The sequence below is a fragment of the Oncorhynchus masou genome, chromosome 25 (genome assembly GCF_036934945.1).
Source record: "Oncorhynchus masou masou isolate Uvic2021 chromosome 25, UVic_Omas_1.1, whole genome shotgun sequence".
Classification (NCBI taxonomy): domain Eukaryota; kingdom Metazoa; phylum Chordata; class Actinopteri; order Salmoniformes; family Salmonidae; genus Oncorhynchus; species Oncorhynchus masou.
The window spans coordinates 36709517-36730249 of record NC_088236.1 but is presented as its reverse complement, the minus strand read 5'-3'; the positions used below and the strand labels follow the sequence as shown (position 1 = coordinate 36730249).

At 42.8% G+C, this 20733-nt stretch overlaps 1 protein-coding gene across 1 annotated transcript in view; it reads left to right on the top strand.

Moving 5' to 3' along the window:
* Positions 1 to 6378, top strand: part of LOC135514246 (olfactomedin-like protein 2A) — a 29843-nt gene extending 23465 nt beyond the window's left edge. Inside the window, exons 6-8 of the mRNA XM_064937587.1 lie at positions 17 to 325; positions 576 to 761; positions 2722 to 6378. Of these exons, the coding sequence (XP_064793659.1) occupies positions 17 to 325; positions 576 to 761; positions 2722 to 3326 (1100 nt within the window). The 3' untranslated portion in view covers positions 3327 to 6378. The remainder of the gene's footprint in view (positions 1 to 16; positions 326 to 575; positions 762 to 2721) is intronic.
* The last annotated feature ends 14355 nt before the right edge of the window (positions 6379 to 20733 follow it).

Sequence of the window (20733 nt, the reverse complement as noted above, 5' to 3'; positions counted from 1 at the left end):
ATCCCTTTATCCTCAGACAACTCTGCCAAGACTCAAACCGTCCAACACGTCAAAGAGACACACTCGGAGGACGGAGGCGCTGAAATCATCTTGGAAACCATAAAGGTAACCACAGCTGACTCGACAACCACCACAGAAACTGCTGTCACTACCACGACAACAATGGCAGCAACAACAACAACAGCCAGTACCACAATGCCATCTACTACCACCACCACCACCACCAGTGCAGCAGCAGTAGAGAGGCTAGACAGACCAGCTCCCACCATCATGCTCATCCTGGACAACTCAGACAACAACAGCCGGCCAATCCTACACAGAGCAGGTAGCCTGACCAACACAATACCCTACTGTACACTACACTACACCCTATATCAACTGAATGTGCTCATTTACAGCAATACTGACAGTCAATGCTATGACTCTGTTCAGTTCAGTAACAGATAAGTATGTAACGTTTAGCTGCCAGAATATGTGTGACTGTGAAATTGGATGATTGGAAACTCATGCAGGCCATTATTTATCCAGTTTTTCTGGTAGTTTTTGTGTTGACTGTTTTGAGCTGTACTTGGCAGGGAAGATCCTAGACTGTGAGGGGACCCTGGCGTCTATCGAGCTACCAGAGAAGCAGCACAGCTATGGGAGGAATGAGGGAGCATGGATGAAGGATCCTCTGGCAAAGGACTCCAAGATCTACGTCACTAACTATTACTATGGCAACAACCTGGTGGAGTTCCGAAACCTGGACAACTTCAAGCAAGGTGGGCATGGCATAGAGAGATACATATTATAGACCAGGGTTCCCCAACTAGCAGCCTGGGTATTTATTTGAATTGTTGGACATAAGACTGTAAAAACATCAGCAAATCAGCAACAAGTGATTTTAATTTTGGAAATCTGTTCCAAAGTATTCTCATGCAAAATAGAGAGATACAGTTGAAGTCAGAAGTTTACATACGCCTTAGCCAAACACATTTAAACTCACAATTCCTGACATTTAATAGTAGTAAAAAATCATCCCTGTCTTAGGTCTGATAGGATCACCACTTTATTTTAAGAATGTTTAATGTCAGAATAATAGTAGAGTGATTTATTTCATCCTTTATTTCCTTCATCACATCCCAGTGGGTCAGAAGTTTACATGCACTCAATTAGTATTTGATAGCATTGCCTTTAAATTGTTTAACTTGGGTCAAGTGTTTCGGGTAGCCTTCCACAGCTTCCCACAATAAGTTGGGTGAATTTTGGCCCATTCCTCCTGATAGAGCTCGTGTAACCGAGACAGGTTTGTAAGGCCTCCTTGCTCACACTTTTTCAGTTCTGCCCACACATTTTCTATAGGATTGAGGTCAGGGCTTTGTGATGGCCACTCCAATACCTTGACTTTGTTGTCCTTAAGCCATTTTGCCACAACTTTGGAAGTATGCTTGGGGTCATTGTCCATTTGGAAGACCCATTTGCGACCAAGCTTTAACTTCCTGACTGATGCTCCCTCCCCTCAGACTGACCATCAGATGCAGGCCATCAGTCCAGTAAAACAATATGCAAATAATTATGCCTCACAGGTAATACAACAAATGATCTATTACCAGTGTTATCATATGCCTAAACATTTTAAATATCATTTTTAAATGGTCTGAGAAGAACAACATTGGAAGGACAATTCAAGCGTAGCCAATATGCAGTGATAATGTATTGGGCCTATAGCCTACTGCACAAACCTAATTGCAACAGAACTGTTTTTAATTGGTTAGTGTTGCATAGACTAACGTTTTTTAAGTCCTTTTTTGTCTGAGTGGTAGATCTCGGCATGCATTTTGACTCAAAGTGATCTTGACGCAGCTTGAGACTCAAACTTCAGGTTTTAGTTACATTTACATTTACATTTAAGTCATTTAGCAGACGCTCTTATCCAGAGCGACTTACAAATTGGTGAATTCACCTTCTGACATCCAGTGGAACAGCCACTTTACAATAGTTGTCATACTGTGCTTTTCATTCCACACACACAAAGTTCCCAAAACAGCTGGGTGGGAAAAATCCACCCCTTCTTGCACTAGTAATTGGAGAGAGAAATAAGATTACTCCTGTTAACTGATTGGGTAAAATTATCTTTCTCACAGGACTGGCCTGGTTGATTTAGAGGTGTTAGGACAATGTTTTTTGAAACTCACTAACATCTTGCAAAGCGTACAGAGATTTTGCTCTGATATCCAGAAGGGTGGTGAGTTCACAGCAGTGTGCGGATGGCTAGGTATCTCTTGAGTGGCTGTGATCTCTGCTTAGGCAGGGCTGGCCTCTCATTTGAACTGGCCATAGCTGAGGGATTAGAGGCATGGGCTGGCCTCAGGGGGCAAAAGTGCTGTGCTATGGGGTTGTTTTTGTCCTTCGCTGCAGCTTCATTCATTATCTAAATCACACTTCCTGGGGTGGAAATGTAAGAGAGCAGATGTGACCAGATATGAGTGTAACCCTAATAACAGAACATCTGTTTGGACAGCAGGGAGTGGGATAATAAAACAGAAACTAGTCCGTCTCTCATGTGAAACAATTGTATAAACTGTTATGGAACTATTAAAATGTTTGTGTGTGGGACACCTGTGAAACCCAGAATGACTTGATTTATTCTTAATTTTACATGATGTTGGCATAATGTCTGGGGGGGGGCAACATGGTATGTAGTTAGCGCTCGCTAAACATGTATATATTTGGTCCTGTTAGGTCGTTGGAGCAACCTCTTCAAACTGCCTTACAACTGGATCGGCACAGGCCATGTGGTGTACAACGGAGCATTTTACTACAACAGAGCTTTCACCAAAAACATAATTAAGTACGACCTAAGGATGCGTTACGTGGCCGCCTGGACCCTCCTGCATGACGTGGTTTATGAGGACACCACCCCTTGGAAGTGGAGAGGCCACTCGGACATTGACTTTGCCGTGGACGAGAGTGGACTGTGGGTGATCTACCCTGCCACAGACTATGACTACTCTCAGCAGGAGGTGATCGTCATCAGTAAGCTGGACCCTGGGGATCTGTCCATGAAGAAGGAGACAACTTGGAGGACGGGCCTGAAGAGAAACTCCTACGGGAACTGCTTCATCATCTGTGGGGTGCTGTACGCTGTGGACGTCTACAACCAGAAGGAAGGGGAGGTGAACTATGCCTACGACACCCACACCAACTCAGAGGCTATTCCTCGTCTGCCCTTTACCAACGAATACGCCTACACCACCCAGATCGACTATAATCCCAAGGAGAAGGTCCTGTACGCCTGGGACAATGGACACCAGATCACATATAACATACACTTTGTTGACCAATGAGCACAGGGGTTTTGCGCTCAGGTAAAGTATAGGCCATCAGCACTATGACAAGTTCACTATCCCCATAGAGATAAGAGAGATGCTCAGTAATAGATGCGGTAAAGAGGTCAATGGAACGGGGGATAGGAGAAGGATGCCGGATTGGGACACATTCAAATCTGATCTAATGAAGTGGATATTCATCAAGCCCATTATCATTGATGTATTGTAACAGGCCTACAATGTGGTTACTAAAGTCCAATTTTGATATATTTGGCTGTTTTTGCTGCATAACATTTAGAAGTAGTCCCTGTTCAGGTTTAGAAGAAGTAACTGCTAAATGGTAACTCCCGTTTGAATAAGCTGGTAGCGTAGCTAGCACTGAGAAATCTGTGGTGATAGTCAATGTTGTTTTTAGCTGTAATGCAGTTCATTGGTGATTATGACATGAACATGTGTTGGGGTTGACATCCATACAGCATTATACTCTGATTTTCACCTCAAAATATTGTGAAATACACATATAAACAATAGCCGAAATGTAGGTTAATTTTAATGGGGGGCAGTGAGGAGATTCGGATCTTTCCCCCCGAGTGTTTCCATGGCATTTTCATTGTATTGAGTTCTATTGACCTCTTTACCGGATTTATGGACAGTCCAGCAGCGCCCATATTAGATTCAATAGCCAACATTCCTCTTTCAATGCATACTAACCAATACACTTGACAGCGTACCATGCGTCCCGTACTCAACAAGGTTCCTGGTCAATGTGGACTCTATATTGGGATGCTATTGTAAATCACAAACGGCTCATATATTCCAGCCATTTGATTTTTATGGCCCATCAAACTCTTATCCTGTCACCTAGCACTATGATCATCTGTAATTGTCATGTCAGGCCTATTGAGATGTTTGTTTTTAAACTTGTATAAATGTTGCTGCATACTGTAGTGTTAACTGTTAAAATTGTTTCTTTCAGTGAGGACGAGGGATGCTTTGAGTATAGAGTACCAGTCAAAAGTTTTGAGTTTTTATTTATTTTTACTTTTTCTACCTTGTAGAATAATAGTCAAGACATTGAAACTATGAAATAACACATATGGAATCATGTAGTAACCAAAAAAGTGTGAAACAAATCTAAATATATTTTATATTTGAGATTCTTCAAAGTAGCCACCCATTGCCTTGACAGCTTTGCACACTCTTGGCATTCTCTCAACCAGCTTCATGAGGTAGTCACCTGGAATGCATTTCAATTATTATTATTTTTTTTAACCTTTATTTAACTTAAGAACAAATTCTTATTTTCAATGACGGCCTAGGAACAGTGAAATAACTGCCTTGTTCAGGGACAGAAGGATAGATTTTTACTGTGTCAGCTCGGGGATTCGATATTGCAACCTGCCGGTTACTAGTCCAACGCTCAAACCACTAGGCTACCTGCCAGTGTGCCTTGTTAAAAGTTAATTTGTGGAATTTCCTTCTTAATGTGTTTGAGCCAATCAGTTGTGACAAGGTAGGGGTGGTATACAGAAGATAGCCCTATTTGGTAAAAGACCAAGTCCATATTATGGCAAGAAAAGCTCAAATAAGCAAAGAGAAATGACAGTCCATCATTACTTTAAGACATGAAGGTCAGTCAACCCAGAAAATGTCAAGAACTTTGAAAGTTTCTTCAAGTGCAGTCATAAAAACCATCAAGCGTTATGATGAAACTGACTCTCATGAGGACCGCCACAGGAACGGAAGACCCAGTTACCTCTGCTGCAGAGGATAAGTTCATTAGAGTTAACTGCACCTCAGATTGCAGCCCAAAAAAATGCTTCACAGCGTTCAAGTAATAGTCACATCTCAATATCTACTGTTCAGAGGAGACTGAATGAATCAGGCCTTCATGGTTGAAATGCTGAGAAAAAAAACTACTAAAGGACACCAATAAGAAGAAGAGACTTACCTGGTCCAAGAAACACTAGCAAAGGTCATTAGACCGGTGGAAATCTGTCCTTTGGTCTGATGAGTCCAAATTTGAGATTTTTGGTTCCAACCGCCGTGTCTTTGTGAGACGCAGAGTAGGTGAAGCATGTAGGAGGAAGTGTGATGGTGTGGGGTGCTTTGCTGGTGACACTGTTAGTGATTTATTTAGAATTCAAGGCACACTTAACCAGTATGGCTACCACAGCATTCTGCAGCAATACGCCATCCCATCTGGTTTGCGCTTAGTGGGAGTATCATTTGTTTTTCAACAGGACAATGACCCAACATACCTCCAGGATGTGTAACCACCCGACCTCAATCCAATTGAGATGGTTTAGGATGAGTTGGACCGCAAACCGAAGGAAAAGCAGCCAACAAGTGCTCAGCATATGTGGGAACTCCTTCAAGACTGTTGGAAAAAGCATTCCAGGTGAGGCTGGTTGAGAGAATGCCAAGAGTGTGCAAAGCTTTCATCAAGGCTAAGGGTGGCCACTGAAGAGTTTGAAGAGTTCCCACATGTTTAACACTTTTTTACTTACTACATATGTGTTATTTCATAGTTTTGAAGTTTTCACTATTATTCTACAATGTATAAAATAGTAAGAATAAAGTAAAACCCTTGAATTAGTAGGTCTGTTCAAACTTTTGGCTGGTACTGTATATGGACTCACAAAAACAAACACGAGTTTCTAAACTGAAGATTTTGTATTCACTTGTAATTTTCCAGAAATGTATACTTCATATCTCCATTGTTGTTGCTTTGCATACATTTTGTATAAAGTTATATGTTAATTTTTTGTTTGAATGAAAACTATACGGTTGTTGCTGCTAGTAACATTTACACGGTCACTACATCTGTCATCATCATTTTGGCGTATTTGTAAACCATTACTTCATAGGAAATTAACTGTCATTGAGGTCAATTATGTAAATGCATACAGATGTACAGTACCGTCTTCTAAAGGAATTCTAATCCATGAACCTCTGACATTTTCTGATCTATGATGAGTCATAAATGATTGTACCTGCATGTAGTGCATGTACTGCCGTTATGAAGAGTTATGAAGACCACTAATTCAAATAAAGTTTTGCATAAATATCTTTTGAGCATTTTACTATCATATTTGTTTCATTTTGAAACAACCACTTTAATGACTAATACGTATTTTGAATCTATTTTGATGGTTTGGTTAAGTTTACACAGAAATGTGCATGACTAATTACAGCACTGCACGTTGTTATTCGTAATGTCACAGTCTTTGATACACAATTTTTGAACGAAAGGATTTTTATTTGGAAATGTTATAAACTCAGCAAAAAAAAAAAGTCCTCTCACTGTCAACTTCGTTTATTTTCAGCAATATTAATATTTGTATGAACATAACAATATTCAACAACTGAGACATAAACTGAACAAGTTCCACAGACGTGTGGCTAACAGAAATTGAATAATGTGACCCTGAAGAAAGGGGGGGGGGTCATAATTAAAAGTAACAGTCAGTATCTGGTGTGGCCACCAGCTGCATTAAGTACTGCAGTGCATCTCTACCTCATAGACTGCACCAGATTTGCCAGTTCTTGCTGTGAGATGTTACCCCACTCGTCCACCAAGGCATCTGCAAGTTTCCGGACATTTCTGGGGAGAATGGACCTAGCCCTCCCCCTCCGATCTAACAGTTCCCAGACGTGCTCAATGGGATTGAGATCCGGGCTCTTCGCTGGCTATGGCAGAACACTGACATTCCTGTCTTGCAGGAAATCACACACAGAACGAGCAGTATGGCTGGTGGCATTGTCATGCTGGAGGGTCATGTCAGGATGAGCCTGCAGGAAGGGTACCACATGAGGGAGGAGGATGTCTTCCCTGTAATGTACAGCGTTGAGATTGCCTGCAATGACAACAAGCTCAGTCCAATGATGCTGTGACACACCGCCCCAGACCACGATGGACCCTCCACCTCCAAATCGATCCCACTCCAGAGTACAGGCCTCAGTGTAACGCTCATTCCTTCAACGATAAACGCAAATCCGACCAACACCCCTGGTGAGACAAAACCGTGACTCATCAGTGAAGAGCACTTTTTGCCAGTCCTGTCTGGTCCAGCGATGGTGGCTTCAGGCTACGTTGTTGCTGGTGATGTCTGGTGAGGACCTGCCTTACAACAGGCCTACAAGCCCTCAGTCCAGACTCCCTCAGCCTATTGCGGACAGTCTGAGCACTGATGGAGGGATTGTGCGTTCCTGGTGTAACTCGGGCAGTTGTTGTTGCCATCCTGTACCTGTGATGTACAGGATGTTTTGATGTACCGATACTGTGCATAGGCTACGTTGTTGCTGGTGATGTCTGGTGAGGACCTGCCTTACAACAGGTTGTTACACGTGGTCTGCCACTGCGAGGACGATCAGCTGTCTGTCCTGTCTTCCTGTAGCGCTGTCTTAGGCGCCCGGATATTGCAATTTATTGCCATGGCCACATCTGCAGTCCTCATGCCTCCTTGCAGCATGCCTAAGGCATGTTCACGCAGATGAGCAGGGACCCTGGGCATCTTTCTTTTGGTGTTTTTCAGAGTCAGTAGAAAGGCCTCTTCAGTGTCCTAAGTTTTCAAAACTGTGACCTTAATTGCCTACCGTCTGTAAGCTGCTCGTGTCTTAACGACAGTTCATTTAACATTACATTACATTTAAGTCATTTAGCAGACGCTCTTATCCAGAGCGACTTACAAATTGGTGAATTCACCTTCTGACATCCAGTGGAACAGCCACTTTACAATAGTGCATCTAAATCATTTAAGGGGGGGTGAGAAGGATTACTTTATCCTATCCTAGGTATTCCTTGAAGAGGTGGGGTTTCAGGTGTCTCCGGAAGGTGGTGATTGACTCCGCTGTCCTGGCGTCGTGAGGGAGTTTGTTCCATCATTGGGGGGCCAGAGCAGCGAACAGTTTTGACTGGGCTGAGCGGGAACTGTACTTCCTCAGTGGTAGGGAGGCGAGCAGGCCAGAGGTGGATGAACGCAGTGCCCTTGTTTGGGTGTAGGGCCTGATCAGAGCCTGGAGGTACTGGGGTGCCGTTCCCCTCACAGCTCCGTAGGCAAGCACCATGGTCTTGTAGCAGATGCGAGCTTCAACTGGAAGCCAGTGGAGAGAGCGGAGGTGTATGTTCATTAATTGTTTATGGTTGTTTATGGTTCATTTATGGTTTATGGTTCATTGAACAAGCTTGGGAAACAAGCTTGGGAAACAGTGTTTAAACCCTTTACAATGAAGATCTGTGAAGTTGTTTGTATTTTTACGAATTATCTTTGAAAGACAAGGTCCTGAAAAAGGAACGTTTCTTTTTTTGCTGAGTTTATTACTATGCACAACCCGTTGTGCTTGTCTCTGTGCTATGGATGACATAAAAGAAATCCACTTTTAAATATTGCTGTGAGAAGTGCAAATGTGCACAGGCAGACCCAGTAGATGGGGAGCAGGACTTTCACTGCCCAGTGTTATGTGTTGACAGGACGCAGTTGAATGACTCGATGATTCCTCTTGAGTTTTTTGTGTGTGGTTAACTCTCCCTGAATAGCACCACAAACTCACTCTCATGAGTTGTGTTTTGTTCCAGGACAAAGGTCACTCGGCTCTGCTTGATTGGAAGTCCAAGTGCACTAAAGGAGCCGGCCTGCCCTGGGGTCACGGTAACAAGGGTTGGGCAGGATGATTGGCTGGCTTGGGATGTGAAATTCTTCAACTTTAGCTCTGAGCTCTGAGCCAGAGGGAGGAGTGGAAATGGAGCATGAGATAAATGTATAAGGGGTGTGGTCCTCTCATGTGGTCCTCATTTGGGAAACATGAAACACCCCCTCAGCAAAGCTATTTAAAGTACAGCTTTGCACACAATGTTGGAATTTTCGTCGCCTAATACAACCAATACTTCCATCGCAAGATTGAGAGGTACACATTTCTGTGTAATGAACTGTTTTATGGTTTTGTTAATGGCTGATTGCTAGCTAACTCCAACGGTACAGTGAAATGCTAACATGTTGTTGTCAAGCAACATGGGACAATGATGGTCAGTCAGATTTGTAATGAGGAACAGTGAAAATTCACATGACTCAGGGTGCTGAGGTCCCATTGTCTAACACGAAGGCTCTCCTGTTACTCAAAGTGATCCTGTTCACATCAACAGGGCCTCCTGCTCCAGTGATGACCCTAGAGCTTAAGTGTCACAGGACCGGAGATCACCTGAGTTGGCTGTTGATCAAAGCAGCGGATGTATAGCTTTATTTACATGGACAGGAATGGATTGGGTTAATGTTGAGAGAGCTTGTCCTCCTAGACCCTCTACAAGGCCTTTTTTCAATGATGATGTCATACACACCCGCTATAGAGACCTTTGCATGTTCTCCACGCATCTCTAGCTCCACACCCTATTCCAAACGAGTGCGCAGAGACCTCTTGGTATATTAGTCTCATTATGGACATATAGGAAATGCACATCTCCAGCCATGAAAACCCCAGAGTCACTGAGCTCTGAAACATGAACAGAGAAAATGACATGATGATTGACGGGCCAGATATGTTGTGATCTGTAGCAAATCATATGGCCAGAGATTTTTCTGGCACATAAACTTTACGTGAGGTTGACAAGAACAATTCATATGCCGTTCAAAAAAAATCAGGTGGGAGAGCAAAGAATCTGAGGATGAGATCATCCAAGAACTACTATAGACATTAGATCTCAATGAGAGACATTGAACAGAACACAGCACGCAAAACACATTGTCGAGTTTTATAAGCTCCGCAACAATGTATCCATTCCACGTGAATGATTAAGTTCTGAGTAAATATTTTAATTCCTATTGATAACACATTGCTAACACATTCCACCAGTGCCGACTAAATGAAATGTGTTGAGGAAACAGAGCTCATGAAAGCTTATGCTAGTCCAGAACAATATGTGCAGCCTCAAGATGACTTTAATTAAGATCCCACAGGCTATTTCCTGCAGCCAGTCAGTCACTTGAAAAGCAGTTGATTGAGCAGGATGTAGGGAGCAGGACTGGGACAGTGAACTATGAGCGCAGGCCAAAGCCTTTTATAATGAGGAAGGTGAATGGCACTCATGATTAGCTGTCTTGTCGTCAAACCTGTAGGCTTTATTAGCTCTAATGTGCAAGACATGGCCCAGAGGTCTCATACTCAATAACTATCCAATTAAAGGTATTAAGTGCCTTCCCCTTCACTTGTCTGTGGGAGTTGGCACACATTCAGTTATGTCCCATGCTAGTTTTAGAGGGGGCTTTCCTACAGTCTAGCCTAGTGGTCTAAAGAGAGCACTAAGGGAAGCCATTGTATCAGACACAATGGAGTCTTTGGAGATTATCAAGGAGGAGTGGTTGTGTCGGGACCTTGGCAACACATATTGTAGCAGAGCATCAGCCTCAGGCACAGAGAGTCCTACTCAGGCTGGTATGCGCTTGCGACTATGCACTGCAGGGCATGTACAGTGTGCACACTAGAAACATCAGCTGTGGAAAGACATCTTCCAAGTGAATCACAATGTTTAGCTGTTGGATCAGAGGCGTTGGAGGATTGCAAAGAAAATGCCTGGCTTAAAAATGTGAGATTTTGAGTAGGTGTTTGTGGCGCTATGGTCAACATAGTGTGTAATGATTGATTTATTCACTGTGCATTCCAAACATTAGCCAGTGCGGGTTATTAATACGAACTCATGAATGAAGCGTAGCCTATGCATTTTGTTCACTGTGTGTTCTTTCCCCTATGGATGATACATTACAGCATTGTAGTCAAACCTGAATACAATAGAGCCATTTAGAAGAATAAATAGCAGATTGGGCAACCTAATAAAGCATGAAAAAAGTCACACCATATTAAATACAATGTGCCTGATGCCACTCTTCCAGAACACTAAACATATTTCTAATATTTCAGCACTTGGCAAGGATCTGGTCACTATGGTGACAGAGGATACATCTGTCAACAAACAGGCACAAAAGGTATGCAGTGGTATGATCACCGATATGCCTCTCCAGACTGTGTCCATCCTGTAGTTATCAACGATTATTCATCTGTTCTTTTTTAATGTATGTGTGGTGGACTAACATTTATTTGGATGCTGTCAGTCACTCTAAGGTGTGTCATTACAGACGTTGCAGTTGTCTACATTCTACTGCACCCTGACATACTATGACATACAGTACACACGTATTACTTTGTATTGACTGTAACAAGATCAAACTGCATCAGTGTAATGACATCAACTGTCTGCTGCAGTATTTCTCTGCCCCTTCATACTACTGACGGACTCCACTGAAGTCATGCTGATTATCATGTTCCAACAGGAACCCTCAGAGGAACAGAAACATTGAGTGAAGCAGAGGAATCCCCAATAAAAAAAAATCATACGTATTCTACAAATCACTTCCAGACTGCATTTACACTGGCAACACCCTCCTCTCTTATTTTTCAGAAACAAAATAACAAATAAAACAAATATCCTAATATTTATCTGGGCCTAGTTTATGAAGGGAAAAGCAGTGCTCGTCTGGGTGTTGGGGAGCAGAGCAGAGAGACTGACCAAATGGGTTGTGGTTGGCCAAGAACAATGTACTGCAAACGCTTAGTCACACATCTAATGCAATCAGCCCAAGGCCCAGCACGACATCCCAACAGCTGGCCTGGCACACTGGAATAACCCCAAGAGGGCTAGGCTACCTTACCCTCACTCAGCTAGGCCATAAATCAGACTGCTCTCTGTCTTAACATGTGGTGCCAGGCTCCTCGGCTACAATAGGGCAAGATATCAACAGTACAGAGCAGCTGTCGGACTGGAGGCAGGCGTGGAACATTGATGGGTTTGTTTAAAATGCCACGGCAATTCCTCATGTCCTTGATTCATGTCTATTGGCATTCATTTACAGATGGATGTTTTTTTTGTAATGCAAAATCAATATTGGATTTACGATGTGAGTGGGCAGATCATTCTTTAAAAGCCTCATGAGTTATGCAGCGCATTGCAAACACACATTTCAGGATGGAATCCAATCAAGTCTACACTTCAGAAAATGTGCACTGCAGAAAAATAATACCTGTTTTCATCAAAATCAGAATAGGTTTCTTAACGGTTTGAACAGTTTGAACAGTGTAACTAATTGCATTAATAATCAGAAGGTGCATATGGCCCATATTAGTTCTACACATACTCCTAGTCGGTATTTATGTCATAAGAAAGAATTCCTCTCGACCAAGTATTGAGAACTGTTGGGAGCAGGCAATATTGAAAAGTAATCTTTACACATGTTGTACTTTTCTTAAATGTAGTTTTGTAATTGACTAAAACAAGCTGACAACAAGAAAATTGCTTTTGAATAAGGTCAAGTTTTTGCTGCGAGCCAATGGTGTAACCAAGGTAACCATGGGTTGTTTTCCCCACAGGCGGCCGTGGCCGCAACGTCTATTTAATACCAACTGGGAATATTGCAGAGATTGAATTCCAGCCTACGCCTTATTCTTTCCAGTTGTGATCAAAAGGAGTTTCTGATGGGTCCACACAAATCCTAGAGGTCTCTGACATTCAGCACTAAGCCAATGGCTCCGCTACCCTTTTGGCTGGAATGCTGGCTTGGCGACAGCAAGCAGAATCGAAGCTAATGAAGAATGTGACCATTGTACCATCCTTCAGATCCCCCCTCTTCCACTTAATACTTACCACCACACACATCACAGACAGCTGTTGTTCACAGCAAATCTGAAGCTAAATGCTATGACACATCTTTCTACTGCTACAGTCTCTCTACAGAATCCACTCACTCACACAGACCTTTTTCATAACATAAAAAAATACAACAAGGGACTCTGGAAAGGGTCTGGTTGGCAGTGAAAACATTGTCGGGAGAGCCGGGGTATGGTGAATGATGTTGTCTCTGAAGGTGCCTCAGCATTGGGGCTGGAGACGGTATGTGTTTTGTCTCAACAGATGTCCATGTCTCTGTGTTGCTTCCACTGGTCATGATCCCTGTCACACCTTCACTAATCATCGACTTCCTCTTCCAGTTCTACCTGCTGTCTTATATCATCATGACAGCACCACTAGAGATGAGCTGCTGTTCAGTCAAAATATTTGCATTCTGATCTAGCTCATTTGTGGATGCAGTCAGTCAGACATCTGTTTAATGGAGCACTTTCAGCCGGTAAACTAAGCCCCTCCTCCCCAGCCTATCTCCCATTAGGGTGTGGCCATTATGGGGAGAGTCATCCCACTGGGCAAAAACAGGTGGAATCAACGTTGTTTCCACGTCATTTCAACAACAAAATGCAATGTGATGACGTTGAATCAACGTGGAAAAGTGATTGGATTTACACCACTTCTAACCTGAATCCAATGACATGGTGAAATGTTTGGCGGATTTCTTGTTGAATTCACGTTAGTTGTTGGGTGTCCAATCAAATACGCATCTTTGGCCAAATGGTAAAATAACATGATCATATATTATCATATCATTTTGTAGATAATCCTTTCAGAAAACAAATGGCATTAACCTCATGTCTCTATCACAACACGTTCAGAATTGATTGGAGTTTTTACCATTGTAGGATGGCCAAAATTACTGTGACTAAATCAATAGAGGAATTGCATCAGGTCAGCTAGGCTGGATTCTGTGTATGAATTAAAGCTTCTGTCTACCTGACAGGCTCACTTTCCCGTTGAACTCGTCATCTTTCTTCTCGAATCCACAGGACATAAAACAATATAGAGGTAAGATGGATATTAATTTGAAACATGACATGTAGTATTTTCATATTTGAGTATATACGCTTTTCATAATATATATATATTTTATAGTATATAGTTTTTACTATATACTTTTACTATTATATAGTTTTTCAAAGACTTCTCACAAAAACAAGTGTATCTCCGTGAAATCTCAACGGAGCACTGAGCGTATACCAAGCTTTATTTTCGTTTACATTTAATTCAGCTCGTGTCATGCTAATCTTGCTTTCTGCGACCTACAGAAACAACTTTGAAGACGACGGACAAAAATGTCAAATCCTCAAAAGTTGTTCAGAGAAACCTGCACCGCTATTGTCAACAGAGATTAGTGCTTATTCTCAGGTGCATTAGGCTCCAAAATCTGACTTTTGGGATATAAGATGAATGATATGCTAGAAAAAGGCCTTACTGAACAATCTGAACAATCATATTTGTCTTGGTAAAATGTCTTTTAGAACATCAGGAAGTGACAGTTCTTCACAGTGGGTGGGCACCCTATTAGTTGACAACTCAACCAAAAAAACTAGACGTTGAAATGACGTCTGTGCCCAGTGGGATGTGTCTGCTCAGAACTAATCCCCTGAGCATGACCTGAGGAGTTTACCAAGTACAGAGATCTGAGCTTCAGTAAAGGTGGAACTACTATACTGCAGCCATGGTTGATAAGGGACCCCTTTGCATGTAAAGACACTAGACATACATAATACATAGTGTACAGCCGAGTGTACTGTACTGTACACTGAGTTTACAAACATTTAGGAACACCTGCTCCCTTAATGACATAAACTGACCAGGTGAATCCAGGTGAAAACTATGACCACTCATTGATGTAATTCGTTAAATCCACTTCAGTCGGTGTAGATGAGACAATTGAGACATGGATTGTGTACACTGAGTACACAAAACATTCTGAACACCTTCCTAATATTGCCTTGCACCCACCCCTTTTTGCTCTCAGAACAGCCTCAATTCATTGGGGGCATGGACTCTCAAGGTGTCGAAAGCGTTCCACAAGGATTTTTTTTTTTTTTTTTTTTTATTTATTTCACCTTTATTTAACCAGGTAGGCGAGTTGAGAACAAGTTCTCATTTACAACTGCGACCTGGCCAAGATAAAGCATAGCAGTGTGAACAGACAACAACACAGAGTTACACATGGAGTAAACAATTAACAAGTCAATGACACAGTAGAAAAAAGAAAAAAAAGAGAGTCTACATACATTGTGTGCAAAAGGCATGAGGAGGTAGGCGAATAATTACAATTTTGCAGATTAACACTGGAGTAATAAATGATCAGATGGTCATGTACAGGTAGAGATACTGGTGTGCAGAAGAGCAGAAAGTAAATCAATAAAAACAGTATGGGGATGAGGTAGGTAAATTGGGTGGGCTATTTACCGATAGACTATGTACAGCTGCAGCGATCGGTTAGCTGCTCAGATAGCAGATGTTTGAAGTTGGTGAGGGAGATAAAAGAAAGCTGACTCTAGATTTGATTTTAGATTGGAGATGTTTGATATGAGTCTGGAAGGAGAGTTTACAGTCTAGCCAGACACCTAGGTACTTATAGATGTCCACATATTCTAGGTGCTGGTCCATGGGGCGGCAGGTAGCCTAGTGGTTAGAGAAAGGTTGCTGGGTTGAATCCCCGGGCTGACAAGGTAAAAATCTGTCATTCTGTCCCTGAGCGAATGACCCACTGTTCCCTGGGCGCTGTAGATGTCGATTATAGCAGCCCTCCGCACCTCTCTGATTCAGAGGAAACATTTCAGTTGAATGCATTCAGTTGTACAACTGACTAAGTATCCTCGTTTCCATGTTGACTCCAATACTTCTTGTGTCAAGTTGACTGGATGTCCTTTGGGTGGTGGGCCGTTCTTGATACACATGGGGAACTATTGAGTGTGAAAAACCCAGCAGTTTTGCAGTTCTGCACACAAACCAGTGCGCCTGGCACCTACTACCATACCCCATTCAAAGGCACTTAAATCTTTTGTCTCGCCCGTTCACCCTCCGAATGGCACAGATACACCATCCACTTCTCAATTTTCTCAAGGCTTAAAATTCCTTCTTTAACCGGTCTCCTTCACTTCATCTACACTGATTGTAGTGCAAAAGGTGGGTGCAACTCAATGTTAGGAAGGTGTCGTTGATGTTTTGTTCACTCGGTCTATATAGAACTCCAATGGCTTTGTTTGACATTGTAACTTAATACAATCAAGTTCCTCCATAGTAGACAGAGAGGCCAGTAAAGCCTCCTCTCACCACACGTGATGCATAAGGGCCCAACTGCTGCTGAAATCAATTTCCCCCATGTAATCCCCCTCTGCCTTGCGCACAATGTGACACACGGGCCGTATAGATTCAGTTTAATGGTTGGATGTGTTGAGACTGGATGTTTTCTAATGCTACTGTTTCTTAGTGTTCCATGGAGACATCATGCAGAATACTCACCGTGTAATACCGTGTGATCGGAAGTCTCTCGCAGACGTCAAATTACCACGCCACAGAATGCAGAGCTGAGAGCGTGCAGGACACAGGACAAGTGACCAATGATGTTGTGAAACAAGATGTCACGTTTAGACTGAATGTTGAATTTGCCTTTGAAACGTGCTAGTATAACTTGTGTAACAGTGTTTTTGTCTTGTTTTTTAAAGAATGATCATATCTATTCCCGAAAAGTAAATGCTCTTTACACACCAATGATCTGCAGACAGTTTGATCATCCAGATAACCTACACGGCACATACGTATGTTTCCCATTCTTACAGGAACCCCATTTGTAAAATTTTGATAGAAAAATACAATCCTGGGGTCTCTCTCCCACTTAGAGGGGGCTTAAATGATGATGAGCTAAGGGAACAGGCACCCAGAATGACCAGGCTAATAGGTCAGACATGTTGTGAGGTCTCATATCCTCTCAAGAGATCATTAACACCACATATTCCTTTAACTATCTCACATTTACCCACAATGCACAGTTCAAATGACTCCTTTCATAGTGCAGGGGATAAAAGTGAACAGTAATTCTTCCAGCAAAGGAAAAGTGGAACGGGAACAGTGAAGCTGCAGACTTCCGGTGTAATGGTGATTTCATCCTTGAGGGTGGCCACGCCAAGGATATCAACCCAAAGAATCCAATGTCTGGATCCTGTTGTCCTGAGAGATAGGGCGCATGTGGCGCAGGCCAGCACTCTCAATGATAAAACGTCAAATATAAAAGTGGATTTACTGTCTTCTTGCTCTGGCCAGATGTTGGCAGACCTTCTCTTCATTTCACTTGTAAAACAGAGAGGGAAGCAAGTGAGCATGAAAAGCATGAATAATTCCAGGGCATTCTTTCTGAGGAATTGTCTGAGCTGTCTTATGAAAGAAATGGCAGTATCTGTGAATACAGAGAGCGCTTTGCTGAAGATGGAATCCAACTGATAAAGCTATAGATGGACTATCAAATCTCTGAGGACTTCTTCCACCCAGTTCGGGAGGTCTCTGAAGATAAAGTCACTGTGCTGCATGGACGTAAATCGTTAGAAAAAGGGAAAAAATCATTAGACAAAGGGAAAAAATAATTACACAAATATCGACTTTACATCCTAATCGTTTGTTTGTATCTTGCAAAATGACTTAAAAGACGTTGGGGGCAGGACAAGTGGGATAAACACATTGTATTGCTTTACATCCCCATATACATACAGGGAGACCTAATGTATTTTATTTGGTACTTTTGGGCAAGCCAGTGTATCCAGGGGTGATGTTGATAGTGATACCCATAGTGTGCATGTTCCAGGACAAGGGACTCTCCTATGACAGTGGGCAATATGCTAGGGGCTGAGTGAGTGAGGGGTTTGAGGGGATAGACTGACGGACAGACTGACTGAGGGGAAAGTCCCAGTGAGCCAGACAGTCTGGACAGCTGGGAGAACAGAACAGAACAGCATCCAGCCCACCATCACCACATGACACCAGATACATTTCACTGATCAGCAAGGGGACTTTTTCTCATGAAAATGAAAGCTTCTAGGGAAAACGTAAAACATGTTCTGAAGACAAGCTTTGGGGATCCACATGAAGTCACTGCTCTTTTTAACACTGGAGGTTCACTGGCTGAGAGAGACCAGACACTTTTCACTGTTCAACAAGGGAGACTAATTTAACAGAGACATCTGGATTCTCTCTCAATGACACCTGGCGTAATTAGGACCGAATGACCATCTGGTCCAGACCCCCTTCTCCTTTTCTCTTTCCTAGGGTTGTGTTAACAAAGAGACAGACCCCTGCACAATCTTCCTCCACCAGTTCAGGGAGGAGGTCAGATACCTGGCAGTGTTGTACAACCTCTCCCTCAACTTCAGCAAGACAAAGGAGCTGATCTAGGACTACAGGAAACGGAAGGCCAAGCACACCCCCATCCATATCGACAAGGCTGTAGAGGAGCAGGTTGAGAGCTTTAAATTCCTCTGTGTCCACATCACTAAGGAATTATCATGACCCACACACACCAACACAGTCGTGAAGAGGGCACGACAATGTCTCTTTCCCCATCAGGAGGCTGAACAAATTTGGCATGTGCCCTCAGATCCTCAAAAGGTTCTACAGCTGCACCATTGAGAGCATCTTGACTGGCAGCATCACTGCTTGGTATGACAACTGCTTGGCATCCAACAGCAAGGCGCTACAGAGGATAGTGCGTATGGCCCAGTAAATCACTGGGGCCGGGCTCCCTGCCACCCAGGACCTCTATACCAGGCAGCGTCAGAGGAATTGTCAAAGACTCCAGCCACCCAAGTCATAGACTGTTTTCTCTGCTACTGCACGGCAAACGGTACCAATGCACCAAGTCTGGAGCCAACAGCATACTGAACAGCTTCTACCCTCTTGCCATAAGACTGCTCAATAGTTATTTAAATATACTGAACAAAAATATCAACACAACATGTAAAGTGTTGGTCCCATGTTTCATGAGCTGAAATAAAAAATCCCAAAAATGTGCCATACTCACAAAAATATAATTTCTCTCCAATTTTGTTTTCGAGCATTTCTCCTTTGCCAAGATAATCCATCTACCTGACAGGTGTGGCATATCATGAAGTTTATTAACAGCATGATCATTACACAGGTGCACCTTGTGCTGGGGACAATAAAAGGCCACTCTAAAATGTGAAGTTTTGTCACACAACACAATGCCACAGATGTCTCAAGTTTTGAGGGAGTGTGCAATTGGCATACTGACTGCAGGAATGGCCACCAGAGCTGTTGCCAAATAATTTAATATACATTTCTTTACCATAAGCCGCCTCCAAAATTGTTTTAGAGAATTTGGCAGTACGTCCAAGCGTTGCACAATCGCAGACCAAGTGTAACCACGCCAGCCCAGGACCTCCATATCTGGCTTCTTCACCTGTGGGATTGTCTGTTACCAGCTACCCAGATAGCTGATGAAACTGTGGGTTTGCACTACCAACGGATTTCTGCACAAACGGTCAGAAACCGTCTCAGGGAAGCACGTCTGAGTTCTCGTCATTCTCACTAGGGTCTTGATCTGACTGCAGTTCGGCGTCATAACCGACGTCAGTGTGCAAATGCTCACCTTCGATGGCCACTGGCACACTGGAGAAGTGTGCTCTTCACGGATGAATCGCGGTTTCAACTGTACTGGGCAGATGGCCGACAGCGTGTATGGCGTCGTGTGGGCGAGAGGTTTACTGACATCAACTTCGTGAACAGAGTGCCCCATGGTGGCAGAGGAGTTATGTTATGGGCAGGCATAAGCAGTGGACAACGAACACAGTTGCATTTTATTGATGCCTATTTGAATGCACAGAGATACAGTGATGAGATCCTGAGGCACATTGTCGTGCCATTCAACCATCACCTCATGTTTCAGGATGATAATGAACGGCCCCATGTCGCAAGGATCTGTACACGATTCCTAGAAGCTAAAAATGGCCCAGTTCTTCCATGGCCTGCATACTCACCAGACATTGAGCATGTTTAGGATGCTCTGGGTCGACATGTACTACAGCATCGTCCAGTTCCCTTCAATATCCAGCAACTTTGCACAGCCACTGAAGAGGAGTGGGACAACATTCCCCAGGCCACAATCCACAGCCTGATCAACTCTTTGCGAAGGAGATGTGTCGCGCTGCATGAGGCAAATGGTGGTCACTCCAGATACTGACTGGTTTTCTGATCCTGATGCTGTGACCAACAGATGCATATCTGCATTCCCAGTCATGTGAAATCCATAGATTAAGGCCTAATATTTTTTTTTCAATTGAATGATTTCCTTATATGAACTGTAACTCAGTAAAATCTTTGAAATTGTTGCGTTTATATTTTTGTTCAGTGTGGTTAACCAATAGCTACCCGGGCTATCTGCATTGACCCTTTTTGCACTAACTTTTTTGACTCATCACATACGCTGCTGCTACTGTTTAATATCTATCCTGTTGCCTAGTCACTTTATTCCTACCTATATGTACATATCTACCTCAATTACCTTGTACCCCTGCACATCGACTGTGTATATAGCCAAGTTACCATTACTCGTTGTGTATTTATTCCTTGTGTTAATATTTTTATATTATTTCTCTTTTTTTCTCTACATTTCACTGTTAGTCTACACCTGTTGTGTACAAAGCATGTGACAAATACAAATTTGATTTGAACTCTAAC